General features: G+C 40.0%; 1 protein-coding gene across 1 annotated transcript; it reads left to right on the top strand.

Annotated features, from left to right (window-relative positions):
- Positions 1-346: 346 nt before the first annotated feature.
- On the top strand, positions 347-27,709 carry LOC124136380 (glutathione S-transferase 1-like). The gene is made up of 10 exons (XM_046502308.2): positions 347-543; positions 1,701-1,793; positions 2,515-2,627; positions 15,243-15,347; positions 16,709-16,858; positions 19,272-19,410; positions 20,817-20,909; positions 24,502-24,617; positions 25,600-25,707; positions 27,130-27,709. Exons 1-10 carry the CDS (start codon positions 408-410, stop codon positions 27,286-27,288), a joined length of 1,212 nt encoding a protein of 403 aa, XP_046358264.2. The 5' UTR covers positions 347-407; the 3' UTR covers positions 27,289-27,709.
- Positions 27,710-27,941: the final 232 nt, after the last annotated feature.

The raw sequence follows: 27,941 nt of genomic DNA, 5'->3' as shown, positions 1-27,941 counted from the left end.
TTTTGGCTCAATTCCTCGTATAAATGTATTTCCTACCTCACACAAATCTGGTTTTGCGTTTCTTTTTTTTAAGAGTATACTTAAACTTAACTTAAACTAAAGACTAATCGGTTGCGCCTCTTTAGACATGTTTACACAGTCCTCTTCTGTAGACATGCGGCTGTTGTCATAAACAGACGTTTTGCATGTCATAGTTTACCCGTGTCGCCGTTCAAAACTCTAATCAATATTAACAACACGCCACGAGGAACCGATATCGAAAACGTCTAGCTGTATTTGTCAACGATCACGTGGTTTGTTCACTGGGTGACAGAGCACTTTTGCTCCTGCGTTTATATAGAGTTGCAAAACACCACCCGCATGCACACAGAGAAGCGTGGTAACTCAAATTTGATTAAGCAGACAATATGGCTACCAAGTACAAGCTGACCTATTTTGATTTCAAGGCGAGAGGAGAGCTGACCAGACTGATGTTTGCCCTGGGTGGTCAGAAGTTTGAAGATTACAGATTCCCACGTGAAGATTGGCCAAAAGAAAAGTCAAGTGAGTTTGAGTTGAATCCCGTCCATTATATAACAACCTTCTCGTTGGTCTGAATCAAAGACATTTCATTCGTTGCCTGTGCATGAGACACTATCAAAGTTCTGACAGGTTCATTCCTTTCTATAAACAAAAAAAAACATGGGGTCGAATCACAACCTAGATTCTACCACAAGAGTACTCATGGGTTTCACCACAGAAGTAATTTTCTGGGACTCACATCACTGATAAAACTTAAATACTTAAATACTAAACTCACTCACTTGCTATATCCTGAAATGTGCATCTCTACTTATCGAGACTGACACAAATTTACTGTGTCACTGGCTTCGCTTCAGTTGACTGCTGCTAATGGTTGACTGCTTCAATAAGTTGACCACTTCTATTTTGTATACAGCTTCTATTTAGTTGATTACTTCTATTCAGTTGACTGCTTCTATTTCGTTGATTGCTTCTATTTAGTTAACTCCTACCCATTTAGTTTACTGTTGCTATTTAGTTGATTACTTCTATTTAGTTGGCTGATTCTATTTAGTTGATTGCTCCTGTTTAGTTTACTGTTGCTATTCATTTGACTGCTTCTATTTAGTTGGCTGATTCTATTTAGTTGATTGCTCCTGTTTAGTTTACTGTTGCTATTTATTTGACTGCTTCTATTTAGTTGACTGCTTCTATTTAGTTGGCTGATTCTATTTAGTTTACTGTTGCTATTTATTTGACTACTTCTATTTAGTTGACTGCTTCTACTCAGATGATCAGTTCTATTCAGCTCCAGTCGACTGGTTAGTTTTAGTTGACTACTTCTACACCCATTATACACCCATTATACTAGCCCTACAGATTCCTTGGATGAGGTCGGCTGGCCTGTGACGAGTTGGGTTTTACGCCGCTTTTAACAGTATTCCAGTCATATCACGGCGTGCCAGCTTAATGTGGGAGGAAAGCCCGAAGTGATGCAGGTCTCAGACGTTTACCACTTCGGTGAAACTCACGAGCACGGGTATGGTGCTGACAAACCTAGAAACATACCACATGATTAAGAATTGAATTATATACCATAAATATCATGTATAATATCCACAAATATGTGTATGTAAGACGCATTTGCAACATGAATTAAGAGTTTTTCTCAATGTGCTGGTTTTCCGGCTGTGTTTCAGAAACTCCATTTGGCTGGATTCCCGTCCTGACTTTCAATGGGAAGTCCTACTGTGATAGCATGGGAATAGCCAAGTTCGTGGCCAGGGAGTTTGGTATGTTCATAGCAAGAGAGAGGATAAGTTATGATTGGTGTACTCCTCACTGTTTGTTTGTTTGTTTGGTTTAACGTCGAACTTAGCAATATTACAGCTTTGTGACGACGGTCTGTAAATAATCGAGTCTGGACCAGACAATCCAGTGGTTGACATCATGATCATCGATCCTCGCAGTTGGGATACGATGACGTCCATCAACCAAGTAGGCGAGCCTGACCACCCGATCCCGTTAGTCGCCTTTTACGGCAAGCATAGGTTGCTGAAGACCAATTCTACGGGCGCCGTACTTTAATGCGCACAGAGGTCACTCTAAAGCTGTGACAAATGAAGTAACTGAAGACAGATACAGATATGTCAGTTGATCCAAAAAAACGAAACAATGTTCCCATATCGCAAGCAATTTTACCTCCACACTCCTGAAACTGCAAAATTAATGTAAAAAAGGGCAACAAACACGTATTTTTTTATGCAGATTGTGTGTGGCGGGTGTTGCCAGTAGAGCAGGACATGCTTACCCTTTTCGCAAACACCTGGTGTCGTCACTGATTTTCAGTGATCCATTCCTATAGTTTTCACCTTATACGCCCAATGGAATCTGTTTCAGCAGATAATTGAGACTGATTATTCTCTGTCGTTGACGTTTGTTGTATATTATGATTGTAGTCTTATCTAGGGATTACCGATGACACCAGGGAGTATAGATCATCTCATATTTCAGGTAATGGTGGCGAGACTAGTCTTCAGATGTTGGAGATTGACCAGGTGACAGGAATCGTTGTGGACACACTAGCTGCACTCAGCAAACTCCTTTTCGCAGAAGAATCCAAAAAGGTACTTCGTTTTGACATCAAAGTAGTTATGTACTGAGTTCATATGCATATTTATGTTCCATTTGTTCAATGTACTGTAAACTACGGTTATAACACTGCAAACACGAAAACGTCGGTTTTTTTCGTATATGGTCATTGGACGGAAAAACGACTAAAAATTCATTAAAATTGATTAATTGGTCAGCGTCTAGAAAGTGTCCAGAAAAGGGTCGAGTTTTTCAAGCGTAAAATGGACGGAAAAACGATGCTTTTTGCTCCGCCTTGTACAACTGTTAACGGCCAATCAGATGGCGCTGGTCCCCCGACGCACGTGATACTCAAGGCTTCCTTTCGGAAGCTTTAGGTTTCGTATTTCTGGCATGCCTTGCTCTAGTATCTGTCGCGCGCAGTGCAGCGAGATTTGCTGATAAGCTAGTTTTAGGATATGTAATATGTTAATGGAATTCAGACACGCGCCAAGAAGTCAAACCAAACAATGTTACTAAGTTTATTGTGGTAACGGCTATGTACAGTTACCCTATCGGATAATGGGTTGTGTTTCATTTGGTTATAACAATAACTAATTTTTTAATTTGAAGTTTACAAGATATACGACTTGGACGCGAGGTCGGTCACATGACGTTCTTCACGTGACTGTATTCTTGAAAAGGCGCAAACACTGACTACTTCCACATTCCTGGGGAAAACCCTTGGAATTTCCTGGTACGAATTCATACAGAAGCGTGGTTGCAAGCCAATTTAAGGATACCCTCGCTACAAACCATCCCAGAGAGAAAAAACACGAAAAAAAAATCCAAACTGTCGCAGTGACAATTTACAGAAATCTATGAATTTACCTTAGTATCTATTTGACACATCTTCACAATCATCTTTCAATGATCGGCCAATTGATCAGTGATGCCAAAGGCTTGAAATAGCCACAGGTTAATTAAAAACTTCGGAAATATCTCCCGACACGTTTATCGTGTCGGCCATTTTGACGTATTGTACTTGATGTAAATGTATTACAACGCTCTGTCATTGTAATTGACTTACTGAGGTAATTCTGTAAAAGATCTTCTCATCTAATGAGGATATTGTTTGGAATATATTTCTTGTAAATATACTAAAACATATGTTCCTCGCTTTGGGGGAACTATTTTATTCCGGGGTGGCCCATTAAATCTAGTAGTAAGTCAAGGCACCATGCGTGATCTGTTATTTTATGTGTTTAAATTACGATTTGGGGCGTTAATAAAATACACTGACGCAAGTATATTCTATTCAAATCAATTGGATAATTGAATATGCTTTCTTTTACATATTACATAACATCACTGCACAAAATATGAACAGTTGCAGTAACACACTACGGTAATCGCATTAAACATCTTTTTTAACTGTACAGTATTTCAGTATTTCAGTTATATCATGGTGTATCAGACTGATGTGGGATAAAAATCCGAAGTGGTTCAGGTAATCCAATGGGTGTTCGGGAAAAGGTGAGCGTATCCTGCCACACAAGTGGCACCCGTCACAAACACATGCAAGGACAAGTCAAATGTTCACCTGAACAAAGCACGGAAACACACAATGATGCCCGTCCTCACTTTTACCGAGCATGTAAATTATTTTGTCCGTCAAAAACATGGACGAGTATAAACAATATCTTCATTCACGTAATACATGTCATACATTTGACAAAATGTGTATTGACTCGGAGCTTTATTGTTAATCACAGCGTATGCAGTTGAACTCATCACCCGCCCCATTATTGATAACCCTTGATTGAAGATCTATGCAACACTCTATCTTTTAACTGGCATGTCAGACTTCTATTTCATAACTCAGTTTTATTTGCACGGATTACTATGGAAGGGACATTGTCTCGTTGTCGCATTGTCGCATTGACGCCTTTACAAAAACAAGCAAAACGTGTCAAAATTAACAAAAGCGCGACAATTGGCCATTTGTCGCATTGTCGCGTGTTCGCATTGTCGCTCTTTGATAATCCTTTTCTTTATTTTACAAAAGGGCGACGATGCCGTAACGCGACATTTTCAAGGTCAAAATATGTCTCGTTGTCGCATTGTCGCCCCATCCCAAATGTGTATAAAAGGCGTAAAGTTCAGTTATTGTTACAGTTAGGAAGTTCAACCTGATAAATGTACGTCTTGAAATGAAAACACAAGTCCGTCCGCGAGTCCATAACGTTTTATTGTGAGCTCGTCTCTAAAAGTGCTTAGTGTTCAACTCCCAGTTCCAAACACGTAGTACCTCCTCAATAATCCACATACCTCCAGTGCAGTGGTCTTCCGGAAGATCTTACTCTTGACCGTATTAGACAACTGACGAGTGCACGCCTGACCTGTGACCTCGTTGCAACCCTCGTGATGTGTTTGCCGAAGGGAGAGGTGTAGGAAGAGTGTGCTCCAGCCCAGCGCAGAGCTCGCGACACACGACATACTGAATGTTGTATACAGTGTATTGCAGTTGATATACTGTATACTGCATGTGATACTTATTTGCGGAAATTTCAAGATTCAAGATTCAATTTGCATATATTTCACTGGAATACTGCTGAGAGCGGCATTAAAACAAATTGTTTTCATAATGGAGCGCTGCAGTCATTTAAAATAGAACCGTTTACATATGTACATGTAGTACCAACTCACTCTATTTGTTTCGAATATTCAGCAGAAAATATATTATTAACCAGGCCTTTGGGAAAAGATATCAGATTTTTATAAGCAACCACATAGGGATGATAAAGGACCCCTCGCTGATTAGGTTCTTGTTTACTTAGGAGCAGAGTTGGCCATGTTAGATGATATAACCAAAATCCGGGAGCTCCGGCGGGGGTCAAACTGGTCTTGTTAGTGTATGGTATGAGCTGTGACGTTGACCCAAGAGAATAAAGTAAAACATGAGACCAACTCAAGTCTATAATGATTGGGAAAGTCTAGATTTCCACAGCTCTAGCCTGAAATTAAGAATTGTTCTATGCTCTTGTATTGTTTTCATTTTGTAGACATGGATGGACCAACCAGGAAAGAAATTGATGGAATATTAATATCACATGTTACAACTGATCCAGTTAAATTCATCACACAATAATAAATTAGTATTTGACATTACGGCATTTGATTATTAGGGCATGATCATGTACATGTTCACTGTAGTAATGTACACACCAGTCAACTTGATTATAATTTTTATCAAAGTGTAGCGCGGCATCAACGATTACTTTATGATATCCTCACTTGTCATCGATGTATTGACATCGAACAATGGACGGCAATTCGAAATTCTTATAAATAGCTTCAATAGGGACAGCGCCGGTGTCAGTACAATTTTCCTAGTTAAAATAAGTATCTACAAAATATAATCTGAAGTCGACAAGAACAATATTTTTTTATTAATGCTTACTTTCATGGATAGAATTAAGGCAATCTAGGCTTGCCAAATCGTTCTAGACTTGAGCTGGATTCCTTTTAAATTTATTCTGTATGGTCTGGGAGACGAACGGGCGTCAGTATCGCATGGAGAACTGGGGCAGCCTTAATCAGTGTAATCGGATATGTTGTGGAGTTTCGGTTTTGGGCTGTTTGCTGAATATATAGAATTGCGAGTTATGTATACTCTGTATTCTTTCGTCATGGTAGCATATATATTTTCTATGTTGCTTTTTGAATTATCCACAAATAATAAGAACTACAATGTAAACCTCTCTCTGGAGATATACAATAATACTACTGAAGGGCATATCTGAAAAATGGGACTTCTCGACAAATATTTCTTTCTTAAATACTACCCGTTACAGGCATTCTGATCATTATATCATACTTTGTACAGTTTAAAAGTCAAATAATGGCAAATTGTGTATCTTTCTACATTTTGAATTAATTATATTTTCTGAAATAAAACTTTAGCATCAGATAGTGATATACACGAATATGATCTTATTTTAATATATTCTTGTGAGTAGGTAACGAGAGATCTAGGCAACTCACTAACGTAGCCATTTATGAAAAATGAAATATTAAAAGTTTAGGGGTTTGAACATGCACATTGAATGACAGGGAAGAAAGCAACGCAATGATTAAATTATGAATCAAATTATGTTATAAATATAACAGAATATTTAGAAAATATAAGTTTAATTTCTCTTTGTTGGAAGGTGTTTAATAATTATATAGATTTTGTTTGATTGTTTGTTGTTTAACGCCGCACTCAGCAATATACCAGCTATATGACGGTGGTTCGTAAATAATCCAGTCTGGACCAAACAATTTAGTTATTAGCATCAAGAGCACAGATCTACGCATTTGGGATACGATGACATGCATCAACCAAGTCAGCGAGCCAAGTCGCCTTCGTACAAGCATGGGTTGTTGAATGCCTATTCTAACCCGGATCTTCACGGGTATTTTTTTAAATAATAAGGTACAATGAAATTCTGTATATGTCCATAATAAGTGTGTATAAGTTGATGGATAATATGTCCATACACGCCAAGTAAATGGTATATGCATTAATTTAAATGCAAATGATTCAATGATGAGTTCTTTCACAAGTCCATATTTCAAGACATGTATTTGATATTCATAATAACTCCACAAAAGCTACACAATGGCAACAAAACGGTACCAGCATCACAGATACCAATAATACATGAGATACATATAATTACTATAAAGTTAAAACATGTATCTAAATAGAAAATTAGAAGGATAGACTTCCGACATTTTTCGTATTTTGTTTTCGTTTGGAGAGAGAAGTTGTGATTGGTATCTGATGGGTGCAAACAGGTGTTCCCTTCCGCCCAGGCCTTGCGGCAGTGCTATAGCCCAAAATGAAACAAGCCTTGTTCAACAGGTTCAGACTGAAATTTCCATCCCACTTGGGCTCCTTTGAAATTTAAATTATAGTTTCTCGTGTCGATATGTGTCAGAAGAAATGAAATATTACAGCACTGGTGAATAGGTTATATGCGCATGTCAGCGTCGATCCTATAATATCCTTTTATGCAAAATACATATATACTGATGAATTAAGGTAGTAATACTACGCAAATATATGTCCAGATGCATACATCAGTATCATCTCGTGATCTTAATTCGTGCTTTGAGTCCTTTTTCTACCGGAGATTCTGGGGTGTTACATCACACCAGAAAGCCAGGTCCAAATTCAAGTCATAATTTCATGGTCCGTCTTGTATGTTGGAAACCAATATCGCAATATGGCTAAATATTGCTGAACGTGGTATTAACCCGATTACTCACATAATTATTCCACTTTCTACAGTCATCTACGAACACTATCTTTAAGGAAGTATATCTGTATCATCCAAATGTCCATACATATATGTCCACATTTATATGTATAAAGCAAGTCGTCCTGCACTCTTCCTTAAAAGATAAATGTTAAGTATTTCCTCTGTATAGATTTTTTTAATGTAATATCGTTTCAATGTAATGCTGATGCAGTAAACGTACCACAGACCTAATGCTAGAATAACATCTAATTTCTGAAATGAACATATTTTACAGAAAAAAACCAGTTGTTTAAACAATAGTTATAAAATATAAGAACAAGGAGCCAAGAGCCAAATATTGGGCTGTGTTGGACATATTTGTTTCGGGGTCTTATGACAGACAAACCTGATGCCTTTAAGTATAAAGATAAGTAAGTATAGATGTTGTACATATTCAAATATGTTCGTGATTAACCAAACCTTGAAAAATATTGAAAGATGAGTGGTAACTATTTATGCCATTATTTCAAATTAGAATGAGAGCACTTCTGGAAAGCATGGTACTTTAATATACGTATCTTGTTAACCCGATATTGTTTTTTAAGTAAGAGCAGCATGTATATCGAAAGTACAGGTTTGGTGCGTGACTTATCACACAGTACTTTCAGAAAGTGCGCATATTCTGTGCATCGGCAATAAATAACATAAGACGATTCATACGGGTAAATACGATTTACTTCAGAACTTGTATAGATTATTTAAGGTTAGGGGGAAATGTATGTAATTAACAGAACTTTGGCCGGGTTTGAAGGATTTGGGTCCTGGCTTGGGCTTTGTGTTGGACGTGTAGACGGCATTTCAAGGTTTGACGTATCAATGACAAAAATGATGTCAGATGCAATTCTCTGCCTTTTCGGGTGAACAATTGGCTTGCCTTTGGATGTGTTTATGGCGGGTGCCACTAGTGGATCGGAATGAGCTCGCGTTTTTGCGAGCATCCAATGTCATCATTTATTATGATGAATCATGAAACATGCTCCTGATGTTGTCGCAATGGTGCAGTTGGCGCTACTTTTGGCAAGGGTTTCTCATGATAATGGAAATGCTTATGTTGCTTTTGTTGACCGATACACATGAAAAGATATAATGTTAGTGTATATGGTCATGTAATTAAGAAACAAACGACGAGTGGGAGTTGTTTATTGTACGATAAACAACGCCAGAGACATGTTTATTTCTATATGAGATATCAACATTACGTACAGCCTCTTTGAGGGTGTTAAATTAGGAAAAAATACACGCTTTACAATATTTACCCGTACTTAAATAATGATGATTCCTTGAATAGAATCCGACAGCGGCCATGCTAGATAAATCCATTTTAGGATTTGAGTTTGGTCCCGCATATTCTCACAATTTTCTCGTCAATCATCTGTACCTTTTCTCCCAATAACAATTGTCATATCACTCTCACTTTCGGATTCTCCAGCAACATCGCGTAGCTATCATATATCATCAAATGCCAATTTCTAATTGCTTTATCATGATGTATCCGTGTCATGTAGCAATAACATACACAAATATCGTTGACTTCGACGTTGAATAGTGTCATGAAATATGCTTATCCTCTTGTTGGCAATATTTCTGGTTGATAAATCTAACATATTCTTACTTTAAGAATAGCGACTATACATTATTATATCCCTTATCAGGTCTCTGTAACATTTGCAAAATGATACAAATATAAAAATACAACTGAACCTAAATCTAATGTTTTAATATCCTTACGTTGCTGAGTGCAGCATTAAACAACAAACAAACAAAACATAATATCTTTAAGAATTATGTTAACAATTCCGATGCTAAAAATAATCTCACAATCTCCATACCTCTTTCTCTCTATGAAAACATAATAACTTTTTTTTAATAATCTGAAGGAATAATAATGGCAATACTATCATAATTATCATCATTATTTATGTTACTTATCCTCAAGTGAAGTAGTCCTCCACACTATACATTCAGTGAAGAAGCCCATGAACATATGAACTATGTAACATACATTCATGGAAATTAGATGAACAGTTGAAGTTAGCAAATGATATTATTCGGTCGAACGTCTATCAGCCATCTATTCTATTCATGAAGAACATTTCACGTGGGACCAACAGAGGGAATTATGACTATCGACTTGCTAATTATTTTTTTATATTAATGCCAGCTCAAACGATCTATTGGCTTGATTTATTGTTATGGTATCCACAAAATAAGTAGGATCCGATTTTGTCCGTTTTTGTTGAAATAAAACTGAATTATATTTGCTGTTTACATATCAAAGTTTGCCAAATTGTTACAAAATGTTTGCCCACAGCAAGGCTACGTATCCCCAACATATTGTACTAGGGACAGTATCACTGGACTGAGGGAGGGCGGTATTCCTCCTTGTGGGTCACCTGCTTGGCAATATGGGACGGGAAATCTGCAGGGGGTGAGGGCAGTTAAGTTGATGGTACAGACAGATAAGAGAGATCATTTTACAAATGTGAAACCTCAGTCCACAAAGGAAGAGGCGAAAGCTGAAACTTGGTGAGGTTTACAGAACAAAGGCAGTTATTTCTAGTTTCTTACTGACTCTCGAAGATACATTTAATAAAACAATTAATGCGTGTGTGTGTGTGTGTGTGTGTGTGTGTGTGTGTGTGTGTGTGTGTGTGTGAATTGTACACCATAAAAATGGCTACGTATGTGGTTGGGGTAGATATGTTAAAAGCCCGGCCAGTATGACCTTTGAGTCACTACAGTTTCAGTCATTAAAATGCGTAAAACAGTATTTGAGTGAAAGAAAACACTATAAGTTAGTGAAACAAAAGATTCACATTCTTCTTTCCCCACCATTATGTCCACGTCAGCCAGCATGGATCCATGCGCATGCTTTCATACATAATCCATCCTCCCACCATTCCCCAACATCCATCGAACTATAACTATATCCGCCCTCATGTATCGGTATTCGTGCTTTCATACATACATACACCCCCCTACCATTCCCCTACATCCATAGCAGTATAACTATGACTATAACCGCCTTCGTGCATCCGCACTTATGTTCACGTTGCATTGCATATGCATCGAATTACACGTTTAAAATATCGTAAATATTTTACACCATGTCCATATTATATATCAGCAAACATAGAGTATTATAACGCAATAGATTTCATCCGTCAAAACATCACAGAAAGAGGGGCAGCCTGGAATTTTACAATGGCATCTGAATACACTAAGACGTTCAACTGGTCAGGAGGTGAGACTTGCGGAAGATTACGGTAAACTTCAGTTACAGATCTCCATTACGAATATCGAAGTATGAATAAAGATCACAGCTTGCTATGACGTGTACTTCATTCCTGCAGAATTAGCAATGTCCTTAGCTCTAAATTGTATGTCTAAATGCTTATGTAGACAAGGACCCAAATGTATATAGGCATGACCATATTATATTCTACGCAAATATCACCACATTTAAAAAGAAAGCTAGATTGAGTCTTTGAAGGGCATTAAGAACTGATACACACAAGGAAAAATATTTATGGATGTCAACGGAGGAACACTGCGTTTCGGAATATATACTTTCTCCTTCATCAGGTGAATATTATTAAATGCTATGAGGCAGAGAACATATATTTGTACCTGTAAGAACAACAAAAGTAAAAAGATAGCAAAGAAGGGAACGCAACAAGGGAAGCCAACAGATAACTGGCGCTGATTTACCCGCCTTCCGTTTGCCCATTGTCCATTTCCCATTACCAATCATTCATAAGTTAAGTTTTGGCTTTAATTTGTCCATTGATAATCAACCATCAACGTCTATTATCTCCACCCTAAAAATATGTAGTGTACTGAGAAAGTGGTATCCAAATATAATATGTGTTACTGTTGACAACTTTCTTAAAGGCATTGTTGGTTCAAAGCTTTCGGCCATAGAAGCCGTGCCATTTTTCTCTTGTCAGAGGAGAACACAAAGTATACGTCATCTGGACTACCATTTTTGGTTCGGTGGCTGGGTTAGATCGCCAACTTTGTGTTCTGGCGATTGGGTGCCCCACTCACAGTGTGGGTTCAAATCCCGGACGGGACTCAACCCAAGAAAGTACGAGAATCTGTACTTTACTCCGAAAGTGTTATCCCATTTATAACATTTGTTGTCAAGAAAGCACAATAAATGTATATTCGGCTTTGGATAGGTAATGATATCACAGACATATACGGATATTGATGATGACTTGGAGGAGCTTCGTAGCGCACGTCTTCTCAATTCAGGGATTGGTAAATCCAAATATGTGTGTGCGCGTGCGTGCGTGCGTGCGTGCGTGCGTAAATGTGGGCCTGTTGGATGTTACATAAAACATTCATCTTGAGCGTGATGGTAGTTCGAGTTGGATAAGCATGTTAACTATATGATCTTCTTTAGGCAGAGAATGCCGCGCATGAATGTATTGATGAAATTCCTAGGTACATGGGGCCTTTTCGTCCCCAGGAATACCCACAGTGGAGACTTCAATGGGGATAGGGTGAACACAATATGCTGCCTGGTAGATTGTGTGTCATCAGACCGGACAACGTTGGTCTTTGACTGATTGTGGCGTAAAACACACTTATTCATTTACTTATATCGGAAATTGAATGTTTATCTTAATTGTTATTGTTGAACATGTAATATATTTTTATAAAGTTTATCTTATAAAGTTGTAAGCTTCTTCACAACCGTGTAACTATGAATTGACTTTATTGGGTAATCAAAAAAGAGAAAGGACCTAAAATAGCCAAATTTCATACGATTTCACTTGTCCACCATCTTGGATGCAAGGCGAAAACATTTCAGCGCGTTTGAAGCCACTGAGAATGCCCCCTGCAGAGTTGGACGAACATTCTGCGGTGGCGCGGCTGAGTTGACTAGAGGCTATCAGCAGTATTTACTGTCCAGGTTATTTAGGTCCGTTGTTTGTGTGTGTGTTTGTGTTTGTGTGTGTGTGCGTGTGTGTGTGTACGTGTTTGCGTGCGTGCGTGTGTGGGGTGGGGGCGTGGGGGTGAGATGGGGGGAATAGATGATATATTTAGCAACAAGTAAGGTCATCTTGAGTGGGAGGGTATTCGCAGATGGATTAGCATATGAACTATGGTTCTCTTTAGGCAGAAAATGAGGATCCACGATGTTCGACCTGGTAGAAGTGTGTTATCAAACCTCACAGCATTGTTTTTTTGACTGACTGTAGCGTCAAAACAAACTCATTCATTTACTTGAACTGAATGTTCATCTTAATTGTTATGGATAGTCACGGAGCCATGATCCAGAAAACAGGGTGTCATTAGATAGAAATAAACTAAGTAATAATAGGATTACCAGAAAAACGGGGTTTTACACACAAGCCAATAAACTTCGCTCATTAACACCAGATTAAGTCAGTACAAGATTGAAAACTGCCCCATAATTATGTATGACATGCTTGTCGGGTATTGCTACATATATATGTGAAAACACAGTTATTAAAATGAAGAGCAAAACTGATGAAAGTTACCAATAAACGTGTATAACTGTTATATCGTCACTGCAAAAATAATGATTGTTTGTCTTTAGTATTAACATTCAAATACGTTATATCTGTATTAGCGATATTGTCTTCGTTCCCCCGTGATTCAATCGTTAGCCGTACTATCTCGTAGTATAATAAATTGAATTTCTGAAGACATCACGATACAGTTTTTACGATGCATCACGTCTGCACTAGCGCTTGATAACAGCCTTGTGTTTGGGTGTTTCAGTGGTTTAAATTGCTGCTCTTGATATTGTTGATTAAACTTTGATACTATGAACAATATAATGTTATGTGAGAGGTTGACTTTAGAACGGTAACATACTAATAGTATATAGGATGACATAAACAGAACAATGAGAAGTTCGTCCAGATTAGTGTATAGGCAACATTTAATAATTAAAATAATTACATTCAACAACTCCCCTTTTAAGTCATTTTTCCTGACTTATAAGTAAATGCAAGAACAATCGGCCGGAATACATTGTATAGTTCTTGTCCACTTCTATATGACTATATAGCATACAATAAGCTATCGGGTCCCGTTTAGATCGGTTTGGGTGGCAGCCTAGATAGCCATAGAATAGTTTCATCTTGGAATCTCCCATATCACTGGGGATCCTCTTCAATTTAAATGGAGTTACTTGTTACGATTCCGAACCTTCACGTGACTGTGTTTATGAATCATTGTCAAATAGTGGTGACATTAAATCTAGGAAACAATACGCGAAATCGTGCATGCACAGAACGGAAATTTGGTCAAGGCATTAAGTAATCAGCATGCACAGAACGATTGATTTCAGTACTTCCGCTTAGCGCTTCGAGTGCAGCGTCAAACGCGGGCCTGTAATCTAACACGCGAGGACTGACCAATGAAATCTGAGAAGTAGAAATACCGGTAGACGCTGTTGCTTGATTGACAATGTCAATCAAGAAAGGGAGGAGCTTAACGGTATCGTTCTCTCCCAGTAAATTCCGATGTCAAATAACGACGTTATTTGGACGGAAAAACGATGGTTTGAAAACGTCCAAATAACGTCGTTTTTCCGTCCAATGACCATATACGGAAAAAAACGACGTTTTCGTGTTTGCAGTGTAACGAACTGAAACGGACCTCTAATTTCAGTTCGTTATAACCGTTGTTTATTATAAACATATAGAGCACATGAACAGCAAATGGTCGGGACAAAACAAATAAGTTCGTCATATCCGTCAGTTCGTTTTACGCGTGTTCGTTTTAAGCTTAGTTTACCGTATGTGCGTGTCCATAAGCCTGTGTACAGGACAGTGCGTAGGATTGGCCTTCAAGTTTAAGTCCGGTTAACATAGAGTGCAAAAGTCATTTAAGAAATACAGTTGTTTAATTTGGCTGCAGACTGACCCAATACGTTTTAAAACATAAGCATTTTATATGAATAAGAAACTTCAAATTCGAATTCCGAGTGGCAATTTCTTTTAGTCGGAATCGTATAATGGATTTTTTATGATTATGAAAATGTTTTTTTGTCGCTTTCTTACACAATAATAGTGAAATATCTCGAAAAATATTGACGTGTGGCTGATCTGCATTTACAAATGGTTCCTTGTGTGCACACCTTGATCAATCTGTAACCATTGTAGTCAATAACATAATTATTATGAACACAACAGTTATAAAAAAATGCATGTGATTAAAGTTTGGCATTAAGTATATTAGCATCTAATTACCTAAATTAATTTTATCTGAATTATCCACCTATAATTAAGTTCAGTAATGTGCATCAGATCTTATTGATTGTTTTACTGACAGGCTGAGGTGCACAAGCAATCGTACGAGGAGACGTTTCCAAAGTATCTGCAGGCCCTGGAGAAGATTCTGACTGAAAACGGCACAGGGTTTTTCGTGGGCAAGAAGGTATGTTGTACACAACGGCAAGGGTTTTACCTGGGCAAGAAGATGTGTTGGACACAAGTGCAAGGGTTTTACGTGGGCAAGAAGGTATGTTGGACACAACTGCAAGGGTTTTACGTGCATAAATTTGCAATTGATGTGCTGCTGGAGTACGCCACGCACTACCTTCCTTATGTGACGAGTTCATCGGTATCTTGAGATGAAGTTGGAGCAAGTGGGTTTCGCTCATGTGGCGTTAGAAAGTGTTCTGAAAATACAAGAAGACCTACTCGCCAACTAGGCATGGATGTCTACACAGTTGGTGCTCTCCCAAAGAATATCACCATTCGCATAGTAGCCGAATTTCTTTTGCACCTCAGACTGGTCACGGAATTCAAGCAGGGTACTATAGAGAGTTAAAGATTTTACTTTGCCTATGTTCTACAATATGTGGACGCTATATGGGTACTCATCAAGTTTTAAATCAACTCATGAGAGACCCGTGAAGAACCGGGGTAGAATAGCTCTTCAGCAACCCATGCTTGCTGTAAAAGGCGACTAAGCTTGTCGTATGAGGCCTCTAACGGGATCGGTGGTCAGGCTCGCTGACTTGGTTGATGCATGTCATCGATCTCAATTGCTTGGATCGATGTGCGTGATGTCAATCACTGGATTGTCTGGCCTAGATTCGATTATTTTACAGACCGCCGTCATATAGCTTGAATACTGCTGAGTGTGGCGTTAAACAAACAAACAAACAAACAAACAAACAACTCATGAGAGCCTTCCAACTTGAGGACATCAAGACCCTTGCATCTTTCCTAAACGGAACCTGTCCATAGACCTATCCGCATTACTGAACGCTTGAACCAGTTATTGAAGTTAGGCTCCTTCAAGTCTCAAGGAAAATAGATTTCCTTCTTGCCATGGCAACAACGGTGCACTAGATGCCTGATCCTACCCTGCCCTCTGGTGTACTCTGGCTATGCTGTAATAGATGTAGACATGGTGGTTTCACTGACATGAAGTTGATAAGAACACTTCAAAAGATGGGGTTAAAAGATGCTACTGCCGACATAGGGAATATGGAATGAATGAGTATCTGCTACAGTCAAAAGTATAAATCTACTGCAAGAAATCGAATCAGGGAAGACAAACATGTGGTTGATAACATGAACAACCAACTAGGTCACACTTCATAACATCCTGGTTAAGTCGGCTATTTTAGCAGAAATATAATAATGTGGATAAGAAAATAATGTTAATACGAATGAAATGCTACATGTTTTCATATACCACAACATGATGTTTATAAAATACCAATATGATCTCTGACGAGAAACTTTGAGATGAATGACCGCTTACATCTTGTTTCAATGTTACAGATCACTGTTGCCGATGTTGCCGTGTTCGATTCCATTTCTGAAAGGATTGAGGACAGCCTATTGTCCAAGTACCCCAAAATTAAGGCTAACCTGAAGACAGTGGCAGCAAATGATAGGATAAAGGCATATATTGCAACGAGGAAACAGACGAAATTTTAACAAATATCGCAATATCTGCACCCTCGTTGTAAGGCTGGACTACGATCGTACTTTTCTCCATAAGGTCATCTTTTCATAAACAAAACATTTTTTAAAAAAAGAAAGAAATAACACGTCATGTTTTGCTAAACGTCCAAACACACTACAATCGATTTCTTATCGCGATCGACGCGATCCAACGTGTTGAAAATTATTACGGAGCCTGTTTTGATGCATCGCAAATGTTGCATGGGGAGTTCTATTCATTCAGATTTTTTCAAATAAGGCACCGTCTCCAAGTGACGTGCCCAGCTTTCTGGGTGTATAAATGGTATATTTACCGTTCTGTGTGATATTAGTCTGTCTCCCAGACCTTAGATATTAAATATAGAAAAGAACCCAACTCAAGTCGAGAATAGGTTTGCAATTCTAAATTGATTCAGCTCTAAATTGCCTAAAATTAAACATTTTTCTGTTTTTGGCTCCATTTGTTTTTTATTTTAAAGATATTATATTTATAAAAAAGATAACTTAATTTCGGGACTAAATGTTAGTCTAGTGTGATATATGTGATACTGATATCAACTGTCATGGATTATATTGTCACGTAAATAGTTTATACATTTTTCCTACTGTATAAGTATTTTCTCTTTTAAGATGAAAGTTTTCTTTTTCTTCTACTGTGACAGTTCTTGTTATGTCCCTTTCACCGTAAACGTGTGCGACTTCAAATATAGTCTGTGTCAGAAATCGCTGTTCATTACGTACGCATGACACTGAATGAACGGGCGTTGTGTGAATCTGGCCTACAGCACGCTCAAGGTTACACTAGGGGCATCACCTTGAGGAAAAGATATGATAGACCAGCATCATTCTCAAATCACTTGTGCATCAGTAAATCGCACCCTCCGATGAGGATGCTGTAACCTGGGGTGTGTGATTTGTCATAAAGTGAATATGCTATTTTTATCACTGATCATGCACATATGTTTTGTTGCAAATGAAAAACATGAAATAAAATGTGTTGTATAAAACATATGCTTTTGTTTTATTGACAAGAGACTGAATATAATTTATTGCATTTAAAAGGGTGTGGGTTTTCTGATATTTTTGTTGTTGTTGTTGTTGTTGTTTAACGCCGCACTCAGCAATATTTAAGCTATATGAAGGCGGTCTGTAAATAATCGAGTCTGGAGCAGACAATCCAGTGATTGATATCATGAGCATCGATCAACGCAATTGAGATCGATGACATGCATCAACCAAGTCAGCGAGCCTGACCACCCGATCCCGTTAGTCGCCTCTTACGACAAGCATAGTCACCTTTTACCGCAAGCATGGGTTGCTGAAGACATATTCTACCCCGGATCTTCACTGGTCTTTTCAGCTGGTCTGGATTCGAATCCACAACTAACCCCAATCATAAACCTTAGTTTGACAATTGCACACCAAAACTGTTGTTGAAAGCGGCGTTACACCCATCCCACTCACTCACATTTACTGATTATACACTGTTTAGTGTCAGGTTATTGCACTTATAGAGCGACGTGCATGCGTGTGTGCGTGTTTGCGTGCGTGCGTGCGTGCGTGCGTGCGTTCCGGCTTAAATTTCAACTGACGATCTCATGCAGGTCCTAACTGGCAAACATTGGGTTTTTTTCTATTATCATCACCACCTATCATCAAAAAACATTAAAAAATATATTTTAATAAAGTGTGAGATCATATACACAACTTCCAAGTTTAGAGGCAGATGGGATTAATCTCGGTATCCCATCATATACTAGAGTATACAATACGCCCCTGACACAGCTCAGTAAAAGGCTTTATTTGTTTGTTTGTTTATTGTTTAACGCAGCTCAGCAATATTACAGCTATATGACGGCGGTCTATAAATAATCGAATCTGGACAAGTCAATCCAGTGATTGACATCATGAGCATCGATCCACGCAATTGGGATACGATGACATGCATCAACCAAGTCAGCGAGCCTGACCACCCGATCCCGCTAGTCGCTATTTACGGCAAACATGGGTTGCTGAAGACCTCTTCTACCCCGGATCTTCAACGGTCCGCAATATAAGTACACACATTTTATTTATTTATGTTGAATCCTCAAATGTGGGGGATGGGGTGGGGTGGGGTGGGGTGGGGTGGGTTGGTGGCGTTGCACGTGGTGGTATTTGTGAGGTGGGGATCTTTTAGCAAGTAATATTTACAAACATATAACCGAGCTGACTTTTTCCATACAGCAGCCGCAACGAGGCTGTGTCTATTTATAACCGTTCACGCACTGATACAATCATGTGACTTCTGCTCGCGCCAGACGAGCAACACGTTTTCCCGCGAGAATAGACGAACAGGGTGCAAGCTGTGTCTCAGGTCAGAAGATTCTGTTGTGCGAACGACGCTCGTGTGTAAACCCAAAATATGCCTACATACCGATACAGATACTTCAACGCAAGAGGACTAGGCGAGGTATCGCGTCTGTTGTTCGCGATTGCAGGAAAAGACTACGAGGATGTGAGGTTTACCTCTGAAACATGGCCGGCGGAGAAGCCAAGTAGGTTACTTGTGTTGTCGTTATGAAATACCATGCATCACTCATTTGAACTTTGGGAGCAGATTCACCTTATGCTGTTTTTTAGGTTCATTGCTACTCAGAAACAATTTTATTATTTCTTGACAATTTTACTTTGGTATTATTTTATTTGTATAATCCCTGCTAAATTGCTGGTATTAATAATGAGACAAGAATATGGAACGGCTAAGATTTATCGCAGTAAAATGCATTAGATATCGTTTAATTTGAATAACATTCTGACTTTTGTTTAAGAATTTATTAGTTAAACATTTTGCTTAATCGAAAATTTGGATTCGAGATGTTGCTCGTAGAATTCTAGTTACACTTTTTGCTATTCGTGTTAATTGTATAATTTTGAGATTTTGCATTCCTTTGGGCATGTGAATATGTAAGGAAATGATAATTTGGATATGGTTAAAGCTGCTTGTACAAATGCGCATGACAAAGATCCTAAAAAATAACTTCAAGAACAACTCTGCGTAACTACACTACTCAAAATAAGTTGAGGACCACCCGACCCTTTCTTATTAGTATAGTTCATCTGACATGCCTTGACAAATTAACTATAGTAATATGAAAGAATTAGGGTGATCCTTAACTTATTTTTGGTAGTATACATAGTCTTTCCTTTAAGCTTGCTCGCTTGTATTTCTAAATACTGATCGCATGAAAACACCCGAAACATTAACTATACTGCAGTCACTTCTCAAAAGTACTGTGTTTTGCTTGTTGTAATTTGAGGTGAGGTGGGGTGAAATGGGGTTTAACATCGCGTCCAAGATTTTTGCACTTATATAGCGACGTGCATGCGCGCGCGTGCGCGTGTGTGTGCGGCTGCTTGTATCTGTCCGGACTGATGCCGATTTTATAGTGGTAACACATGTACACTGACATACCATGCCGTAGTTTAACATGAATACCCCACTCAGACACAGTATACTGACTCCGAGCCGACCAGTCCTTGTTTTAGCCCCTTAATGCCGAGCGCCAGACAACAAATACCATCTATTTAACGTATTTTGTTATGACGCGGCCGGGGATCGAACACAGACCTTCCGCTCTCCGGACGGCTGCTCTACCACCAGACATCGGAGGCGGTCTATTGTAATTGAGACATACATTTCTGTTCTCGGACATGTGACAGAATTTGGGCAGCACACGAACAGATGCAAATTAGTTGTCACCTCAAACAGCATTTTTATGCAAAAATGATTTTTATAAATGTCTACTCATTCAATTAAAAAAAATATCCAGGCCATAAATATATCAACTACTCAAAGAAAAACATATTTAACCAATGAACATGCGTATTAGTACAAACGCAATAGCTCAAAAGTGTATCTGGAAAATGGACTCTTGTTTAATGTCGACCCCTTAATTTACAGATACACCACTGGGACAGGTGCCAGTTCTGGAAATTGACGGGAAGCCCTTCTCTCAGAGCAGCGCTATTTCAAGATACCTTGCCAGGACTTTTGGTAAGGATGGTTCATGAAATAATAATATTTTCATAACCACATCTCCAACTTTTAAATGCCGCTCAAAGATCTTGGTGTGCCAAGCCGTAGGAAAACCGACGCTTGGACGGTATTACCATTTAATAAATTACTTGTTTAAACAATTATATCCCCTCGTACAAAGCCTAGTGGCAATGGGATTGTTAGTTGACACAGGATGTATGACAGTATCGCGAACATACGTCCGTCCGTCTTGTTTCGCTTCCGGAGCATTAATTTATAAACAGTTCAGTTGTTCCTCTTGAAAGTTATGTGTATGCAAATCGGGCAGCTCAGTGCTGAATTGGTGATTTTTCCTATGGAGGAAGGTTTGAAATGTTTATATTTCGCGTTTCCAAGGCCAAAAGTTGAACTTAGTGTATGAAACGGAGAATAACTCATATTTTTAAGCATTTCGACCCGTGGAGATCCGGGCTAGAAATGGTCTTCAGCAACCCCTTGCTGTAAAAGGTGACTAACGGATTCGGATGGTCAGGCTCGCTGACTTGGTTGATGCATATCATCGTATCCCAATAGCGTGGATCGATGCTCATGATATCAATCACTTGATTGTCTGGTCCAGACTCGATTGTTTACAGACCGCCGTCATATGTTTGTTTGTTGTTAAACGCCGCACTCAGCAATATTCCAGCTTTATGACGGCGGTCTGTAAATAATCGAGTCTGGACCAGACAATCCAGTGAATAATATCATGAGCATCGATCCACGTAATTGGGATACGATGACCATCCGATCCCGTTGGTCGCCCCTACGACAATAAGGCTGGAATATTGTTGAGTGCGGCGTTAAACAAAACAACAACAAAATAAGCATTTCAATATTTGATTGTTAGACTTCATCTATGCATACGGTATGAGCTGTACTGGTGCATTTATTTTTCACGTTTTTTATATGTTTTTGCATGGCAACAGCTGCTGTGGTCAAATGCTGAAATGGTTTCCTAAGTATAAGTGTTAAACATTATATTGTATACGACACACGTCAAGTGACGTGATACATCACTGTTGGGAATCCAGGTTAAAATAAATCCCCAGCAGCTGTACTTCATTTTGGGTTGAGGCAGCGCTTGGAATGAACACTCGATGACTAATAGGTTCATTATCGCGTGAACTTGCCCGTTGAGACTGCATTCACTATACGGCAGTAATTTTATGCTTATGAACATCCGACCCGTGAAGATCTGGGGTAGAATAGGTCTTCAGCAACCCATGCTTGCCGTAAAAGGGACTATGCTTGTCGTAAGAGGCGACTAACGGGATCGTTTGGTCAGGCTCGCTGACTTTGTTGATGAATGTCATCGATCCCAATTGCGTTGATCGATGCTCATGATATTAATCACTGGATTGTCTGGCCCAGACTCGATTATTACAGACCGCCGTCATATGGCTGGAATATTGCTGAGTGTGGCGTTAAACAACAAATCAACCAACCAATTATGCACGTCCTGCTCTTCTCTACACACTCCAACCTAAATTTGGCGTCTCAGGCGCTGCAATTCTCCGTGCATGCCAGAAACCTATGGTTGTGGGTTCGAGTTCCTGTTCGCCCCGATTATGTTTGTTCTAGGTTTGGCTCGTTGATTTCCCCAGTGTCGTCTAAGACCTGCATCACTCCGGGCTTTCCTCCCACATTAAACTGACACACTGTGATATAACTGGATCACAGCTGCGTTCAACCCAGCTCACTTGCATGCAATGTATATTTAGTCATGAAAATAATGTACCTATTTGTGACGTAGGGCCGATGTAATCGGTTTGAGAATTCCATTCATGTCATATTTTTTCACGAAAGATAAGGTCTTCACCAAGTGCTTGTCTGCATAGATTTCGTCATGTAGAAAGTACTTATTTCGTGCATCGACCTTTGTATTGTTACGTAATTGTTGGTGTATTTATTTCTGGCTGCTGTTTATGTCAAATTCACAGAAAATGTATGCGACTTCACATAGGTGTGTCCTAGAAATCGCAAGTCATTACGCACGGCGCCAAGTTAACCACCGTAGCATGTATCCAGCGACAATGAAGGGGTTTAGACTGTCATAGTGGTAAATTGTTTGTGAAACGTGTATCCTGGGTGTAGGAAGTTTTTGTGGAAGTAGAGCTACAAGACTTACCTGAGTATATGTGGAATAAACATCATCATCATCATCATCATGTCCCAATCTATGGCGGTAACAGCTGTAAGCACCAATATGCGCCACATCAGATCTGCAAATCTCATACGTATTGCATTGAACATGTTTTAATATTACGCGCAAAAATCAATGTCACCAACAATGTATTCATTTCAAAATCCAATGACAATTGCGTGAGTAGGTTGGGTTAGGCTAAGTCGTGACCGGTGTTAAGCCGCTTTCAACTCAGACAAGGAAATTGCCAACCTGGTGATAGCAATTTCAAAGCGCCAACTTACTTCCTAAAGTTAATTTTGATTAGTATGATTACCTTTTCAATAATACTTAGGTACAATATGTGAAGTTCATTTTCAGGTCCCCCGCCATAATATTGCTGGAATATTGCTAAAAGCGGTGTAAGACCCGACTCTCTCACTTCAATATGATGACTGAGGGGCGGTCGGGTAGCCTAGTGGTTAAAGCGTTCGATCGTCACGCCGAAGACCCGGGTTCGATTCCCGACATGGGTACAATTTGTGAAGCCCATTTCTGGTGTCCCCCGCCGTGATATTGCTGGAATATTGCTAAAAGCGGCGTAAAACCATACTCACTAACTGCAAAGCTACAAATAGTGCACTACACCTTGTAAGTGAGTGAGTGAATTGGGCACGGTGGTCCAGTTGTCTAAAGCGCTGCATTTCGCTGTGCAGAGTTGCGTCCCTTGAACACGCCAGGAACATGATCGTGGGTTCGAATCCCGGTTCGCCCCGATTGTTTCTATGTGTGTCAGTACCATACCCGTGCTCGTGGGTTTCACCGAAGTGGTAAACGACCGAGACCTGTATCACCTGGGGCTTTCCTCCCGCATATGGCTGACACGCCGTTATATAACTGAAATGATGTTCAAAGCGGTTTTTAACCCAACTCATTCACTCAAAAGTTCGGGGCTGTTCGGGGATTAAAGCGTCCACTCGTCACGCCGAAGACCCGGGTTCGATTCCCCTGATGGGTACGATGTGTGAAGCCTATTTCTGGTGTCCCCTGCAGTGATATTGCTGGAATATGGCTAAAAGCGGCGTAAAACCATACTCACTAACTGCAAAGCTACAAATAGTGCACTACACCTTGTGAGTGAGTGAATTGTGTTTAACGCCGCTTTTAACAGTATTCCAGTTATGTCACGGCGTGTCAGCTTAATGTGGGAGGAAAGCCCGAAGTGATGCAGGTCTCAGACGTTTACCACTTCGGTGAAACCCACGAGCACGGGTATGGTGCTGACAAACCTAGAAACATAATCGGGGCGAACCGGGATTCGAACCCACAATCATAGGTTTCTGGCGTACCCAAGGGATGCAACTCTGCACAGGTAATCGCAGCGCCTTAGACGACTGGGCCACCCGTGCCCCCACACCTTGTAAGACTATGGTTGGATGTTTTCAGGGTACTATGGCAAGGATGACATGCAAGCCCTTGAGGTGGACCAGGTTCTGGGTATCGGCCAAGACGTCATGACGGACTTGATCAAGTCTGTCTATGAGAAGGATGAATCTAGGAAGGTAAGGATACCGTCTAATCAATAGATACGCACGCATTTCTCTCTGGAAGGAGGAACCAAATAATAATGTTGGAACCTAAAACCAATATTTTTTCAGAAGAACCAACTGTCCAGTCCAGCGAACTGAAAATGAATTTGATATTTCTCCATTCTTTTTCGGGCCCATCCAAGTCCTTTCAAAAATATCAAATCATCGGTCCCTATGTCGTAATGGTGGGGAATATGTAAATACGGATGGCCCAGTCCTTTAAGATGCCGCAATGCGCTTGCAGAGGTGCCATGTTTCAGCACCATACCCGTGCTCATGGGTTTCACCAAAGCGGTAAACGTCCAAGACCTGTATCACTTCGGGATTTCCTCCCACATTAAACCGACACCGTCATATAAGTGGACCACTGTTCAAAGCGGCGTTAAACCAAACTCACTCACTGTGGTCTTGGGTTCGAATGCCTCATTCACCCAGATAGAGCTTTGGTTTGTTAGCACCATAAGTGCTCATTTGCTTCTTCAAATGGTAAACGTTAAAGGAATGCGTCAATCGGGCTTTACTCCCTTAACTTGACACGCTATCATATAGCTAAAATAGTGTTCAAAGCAACATTAAACCACATTACAACTGAGTTGAGTTTGTTTTGAATGTCCACGGCCTGAAGGGGCATGGGTGGCCGCGACTAAGGCGCCGCAATTTGCTGTGCAGAGTTGCGTCCCTTCGGCACGCCCGAAACCTGCGATTGTGGGTTCGAGTCCCGGTTCGCCCCGATTATGTTTCTAGGTTTGTCAGCACCATACCCGTGCTCGTGGTTTTTACCGAAGTGGTAAAAGTCTGAGACCTACATGACTTCGGGCTTTCCTCCCACATTAAGCTGACTCGCCCTGATACAACTGGAATACTGTTAAAAGCGGCGTTGAACCCAATTCGCTCAATCACTCACTCACTTACTCACTATACGGCCTGACCAGTGTTGGTGTATGTTCTGCTGCAGGCAGAGTGCGCCAAGGCAAACAAGGAAGTGAAGTTTCCTGTATACATGGGAATGTTTGAGAAACTTCTGAAGAATAACAAGGAAACTGGTTTCTTTGTTGGAGAATCGGTAAGATAGTATTTACTCAATAATGATGATAATAATGATTGTGATGATGCTTTTTATGTCGGCCAAAACTCTATAATTGTGTTTGCGAAACCACCATTACCGCGATCAGTGTTCACTCGATTTTCATTCTCAGCTCCCAGGGGAGTATACAAAGATGGGTATTGTTGCCACCACGTAGCCACCATCTGTCAACCAGCCCTGCATCCATTTAGCTCTCTGTCACTTCAATACGACAAAAATAGTATTCATGACAATTTTCCATAAATAAATGTATATCACCATATATGAAAAAAGGGATGGGTATTAATACATATATCGTCACAAACTATGTTCCCCATGCTTGTGGTTAGTGGCCACTGAATGGGGATCGGGTGGTCAAGCTCTGTGACCTGGTTAATTGCGTGTCATCGTCCATCGTACCCGAGTAGACTAGTTTGTCGGTCACAGATGTGATATTGCGGACTGTAGCGTTAAACAACATTCACGCGCCTCCATTATTTCTGGGCCTCGACAGGCGCCTTAATTCGCTATGTAGATCTGTGTCCCTTCGCCACGCCACAAACCTGTGATTGTTGGTTCGAAACCCGGTTCGTCGCCATTATGTGAGACCTGCATCACTTCGGGCTTTCCTCTCACATTAAGCTGAAACGCCGTGATATAACTGGAAAACTGTTAAAAGTTGCGTTAAAACCAACCCAACCCGTGAAGATCCCTGAAAATATATAGCGGTCTAATATTCACTCAGTCCGACATACGCATAAGACAGGTATTACTCAGAGGCGCCAGATTATTAATTTTATTACCCAGAGGGTTAGAAATAACCGAGTTAAAAATCGTATGTGTACTTGTGCAATATCACTTCAGGCGCACCAGTGTATTGTTTACGTCACCCGAGTGGCAACGTTGGCGTCATTCGAGTCTTATTGTGACGTAAGGTCGGAATGACGTCGTTTGGTTAAATCAGTATGTGTGCGTTGCAAAGCGCCAATCGATGCAAGCTTGCAAGCTGTGTACAGCGATTCGCCTTACAACTTTCGCTTCGTTCTCAAACCAAAATGGCGACTGAATTTGACAGCGGAACACGAAATTCTTGACTGGATCAACGAGGAAATGAACAAATGCAGCTAACACCCCATCATCCTCTGTCTGCCCCACATCTTCAAAGTAGTCATAAATTTCATCAGTTCGTCATCGAGCCTCTTCTATTACGTTCTTCATTACGTCAAGGCAACCAAGCGGTAGTTGCGCCGCCATTTTGGAAGAGTGCGCAAGCTCTTCGAACTGTTGCAGACCCCGGGATGAGCGATTAGTTTGCTTTCTCTAAGCGATTCGTGGCTTGCAACGCGTCCTTTGACACACATGCTCGTATAAAAGTCTCTCTGCATATGCTTGGTATTGATGAGTTGTAAATTTTATTTTCAGATCACTCTGGCCGACCTGTATGTGTTTGACCTCTACGAGAAGATCAAGTCTATGGTGACGCTTGATGATTACCCCCTGTTCAAGAAGTGCATTGACCATGTCGGCAGCAACGAAAAAATCAAGGCCTGGGTTGAGAAACGGCCCGTAACAGAAAACTAAATCGTTTCTTAAACGTTGTCAGGCCAAGCACGTCTGCTACGAATACTGTGGGCATAGTTAAAGATATGAAATTATTCCGTTGTCCATTATCCTGTTAAAATGTGCATGATGTGATGTATTTGTTGCAGCTTTCAACGGTTTGTTTGTTGCAGCTTTGTTTGTTTGTGGTTGACAGTCATCTACACTTTATTTTCTCAATTATTTTACAATGTGGGGCGGCCAGGTAGCCTATGGTTAAAGCGTTCGATCGTCACGCCGAAGACCCGGGTTCGATTCCCGACATGGGTACAATGTGTGAAGCCCATTTCTGGTGTCACACGCCGTGATATTGCTGGAACCTTGCTAAAAGCGGCGTAAAACCATACTCACTAACTATTTTTCAATGTATGGACACAGTTGAATATTAAAATGATTATCACTTGGTTCGATTTGTACATTTATTGAAATAGTAGGGTTAAATAGTTCGTTAAGATAATCCACCTATTTCACAATGTCCTATATCATTAAAATCAGCTCTTAGTTCTCGCTATCGCTGAACAAGATCTGAGGACATCCCATTAGGGGTGAGACCCGTGAAGATTCCGGGTAAGAAAAAGTCTTTAGCAACCCATGCTTGCTGTAAAAAGCGACTATGCTTGTCGTAAAAGGCGACT

Source organism: Haliotis rufescens, unplaced genomic scaffold (assembly GCF_023055435.1).
Source record: "Haliotis rufescens isolate VD_foot unplaced genomic scaffold, xgHalRufe1.0.p SCAF_22, whole genome shotgun sequence".
Classification (NCBI taxonomy): Eukaryota; Metazoa; Mollusca; class Gastropoda; order Lepetellida; family Haliotidae; genus Haliotis; species Haliotis rufescens.
The sequence above is the reverse complement of the archived record's forward strand: the minus strand, read 5'-3'. Positions and strand labels throughout refer to the sequence as shown.

Bases quoted from the DNA above. Each gene is read 5' to 3' on its own strand.
- LOC124136380 (XM_046502308.2), top strand. From the start codon at position 408: ATGGCTACCAAGTACAAGCTGACCTATTTTGATTTCAAGGCGAGAGGA. The intron at 16,859-19,271 runs AAATTTTAACAA...CGTGTGTAAACC, and splicing joins TTGCAACGAGGAAACAGACG to CAAAATATGCCTACATACCG. The intron at 25,708-27,129 runs GTAAGATAGTAT...TTTTATTTTCAG, and splicing joins GTTTCTTTGTTGGAGAATCG to ATCACTCTGGCCGACCTGTA.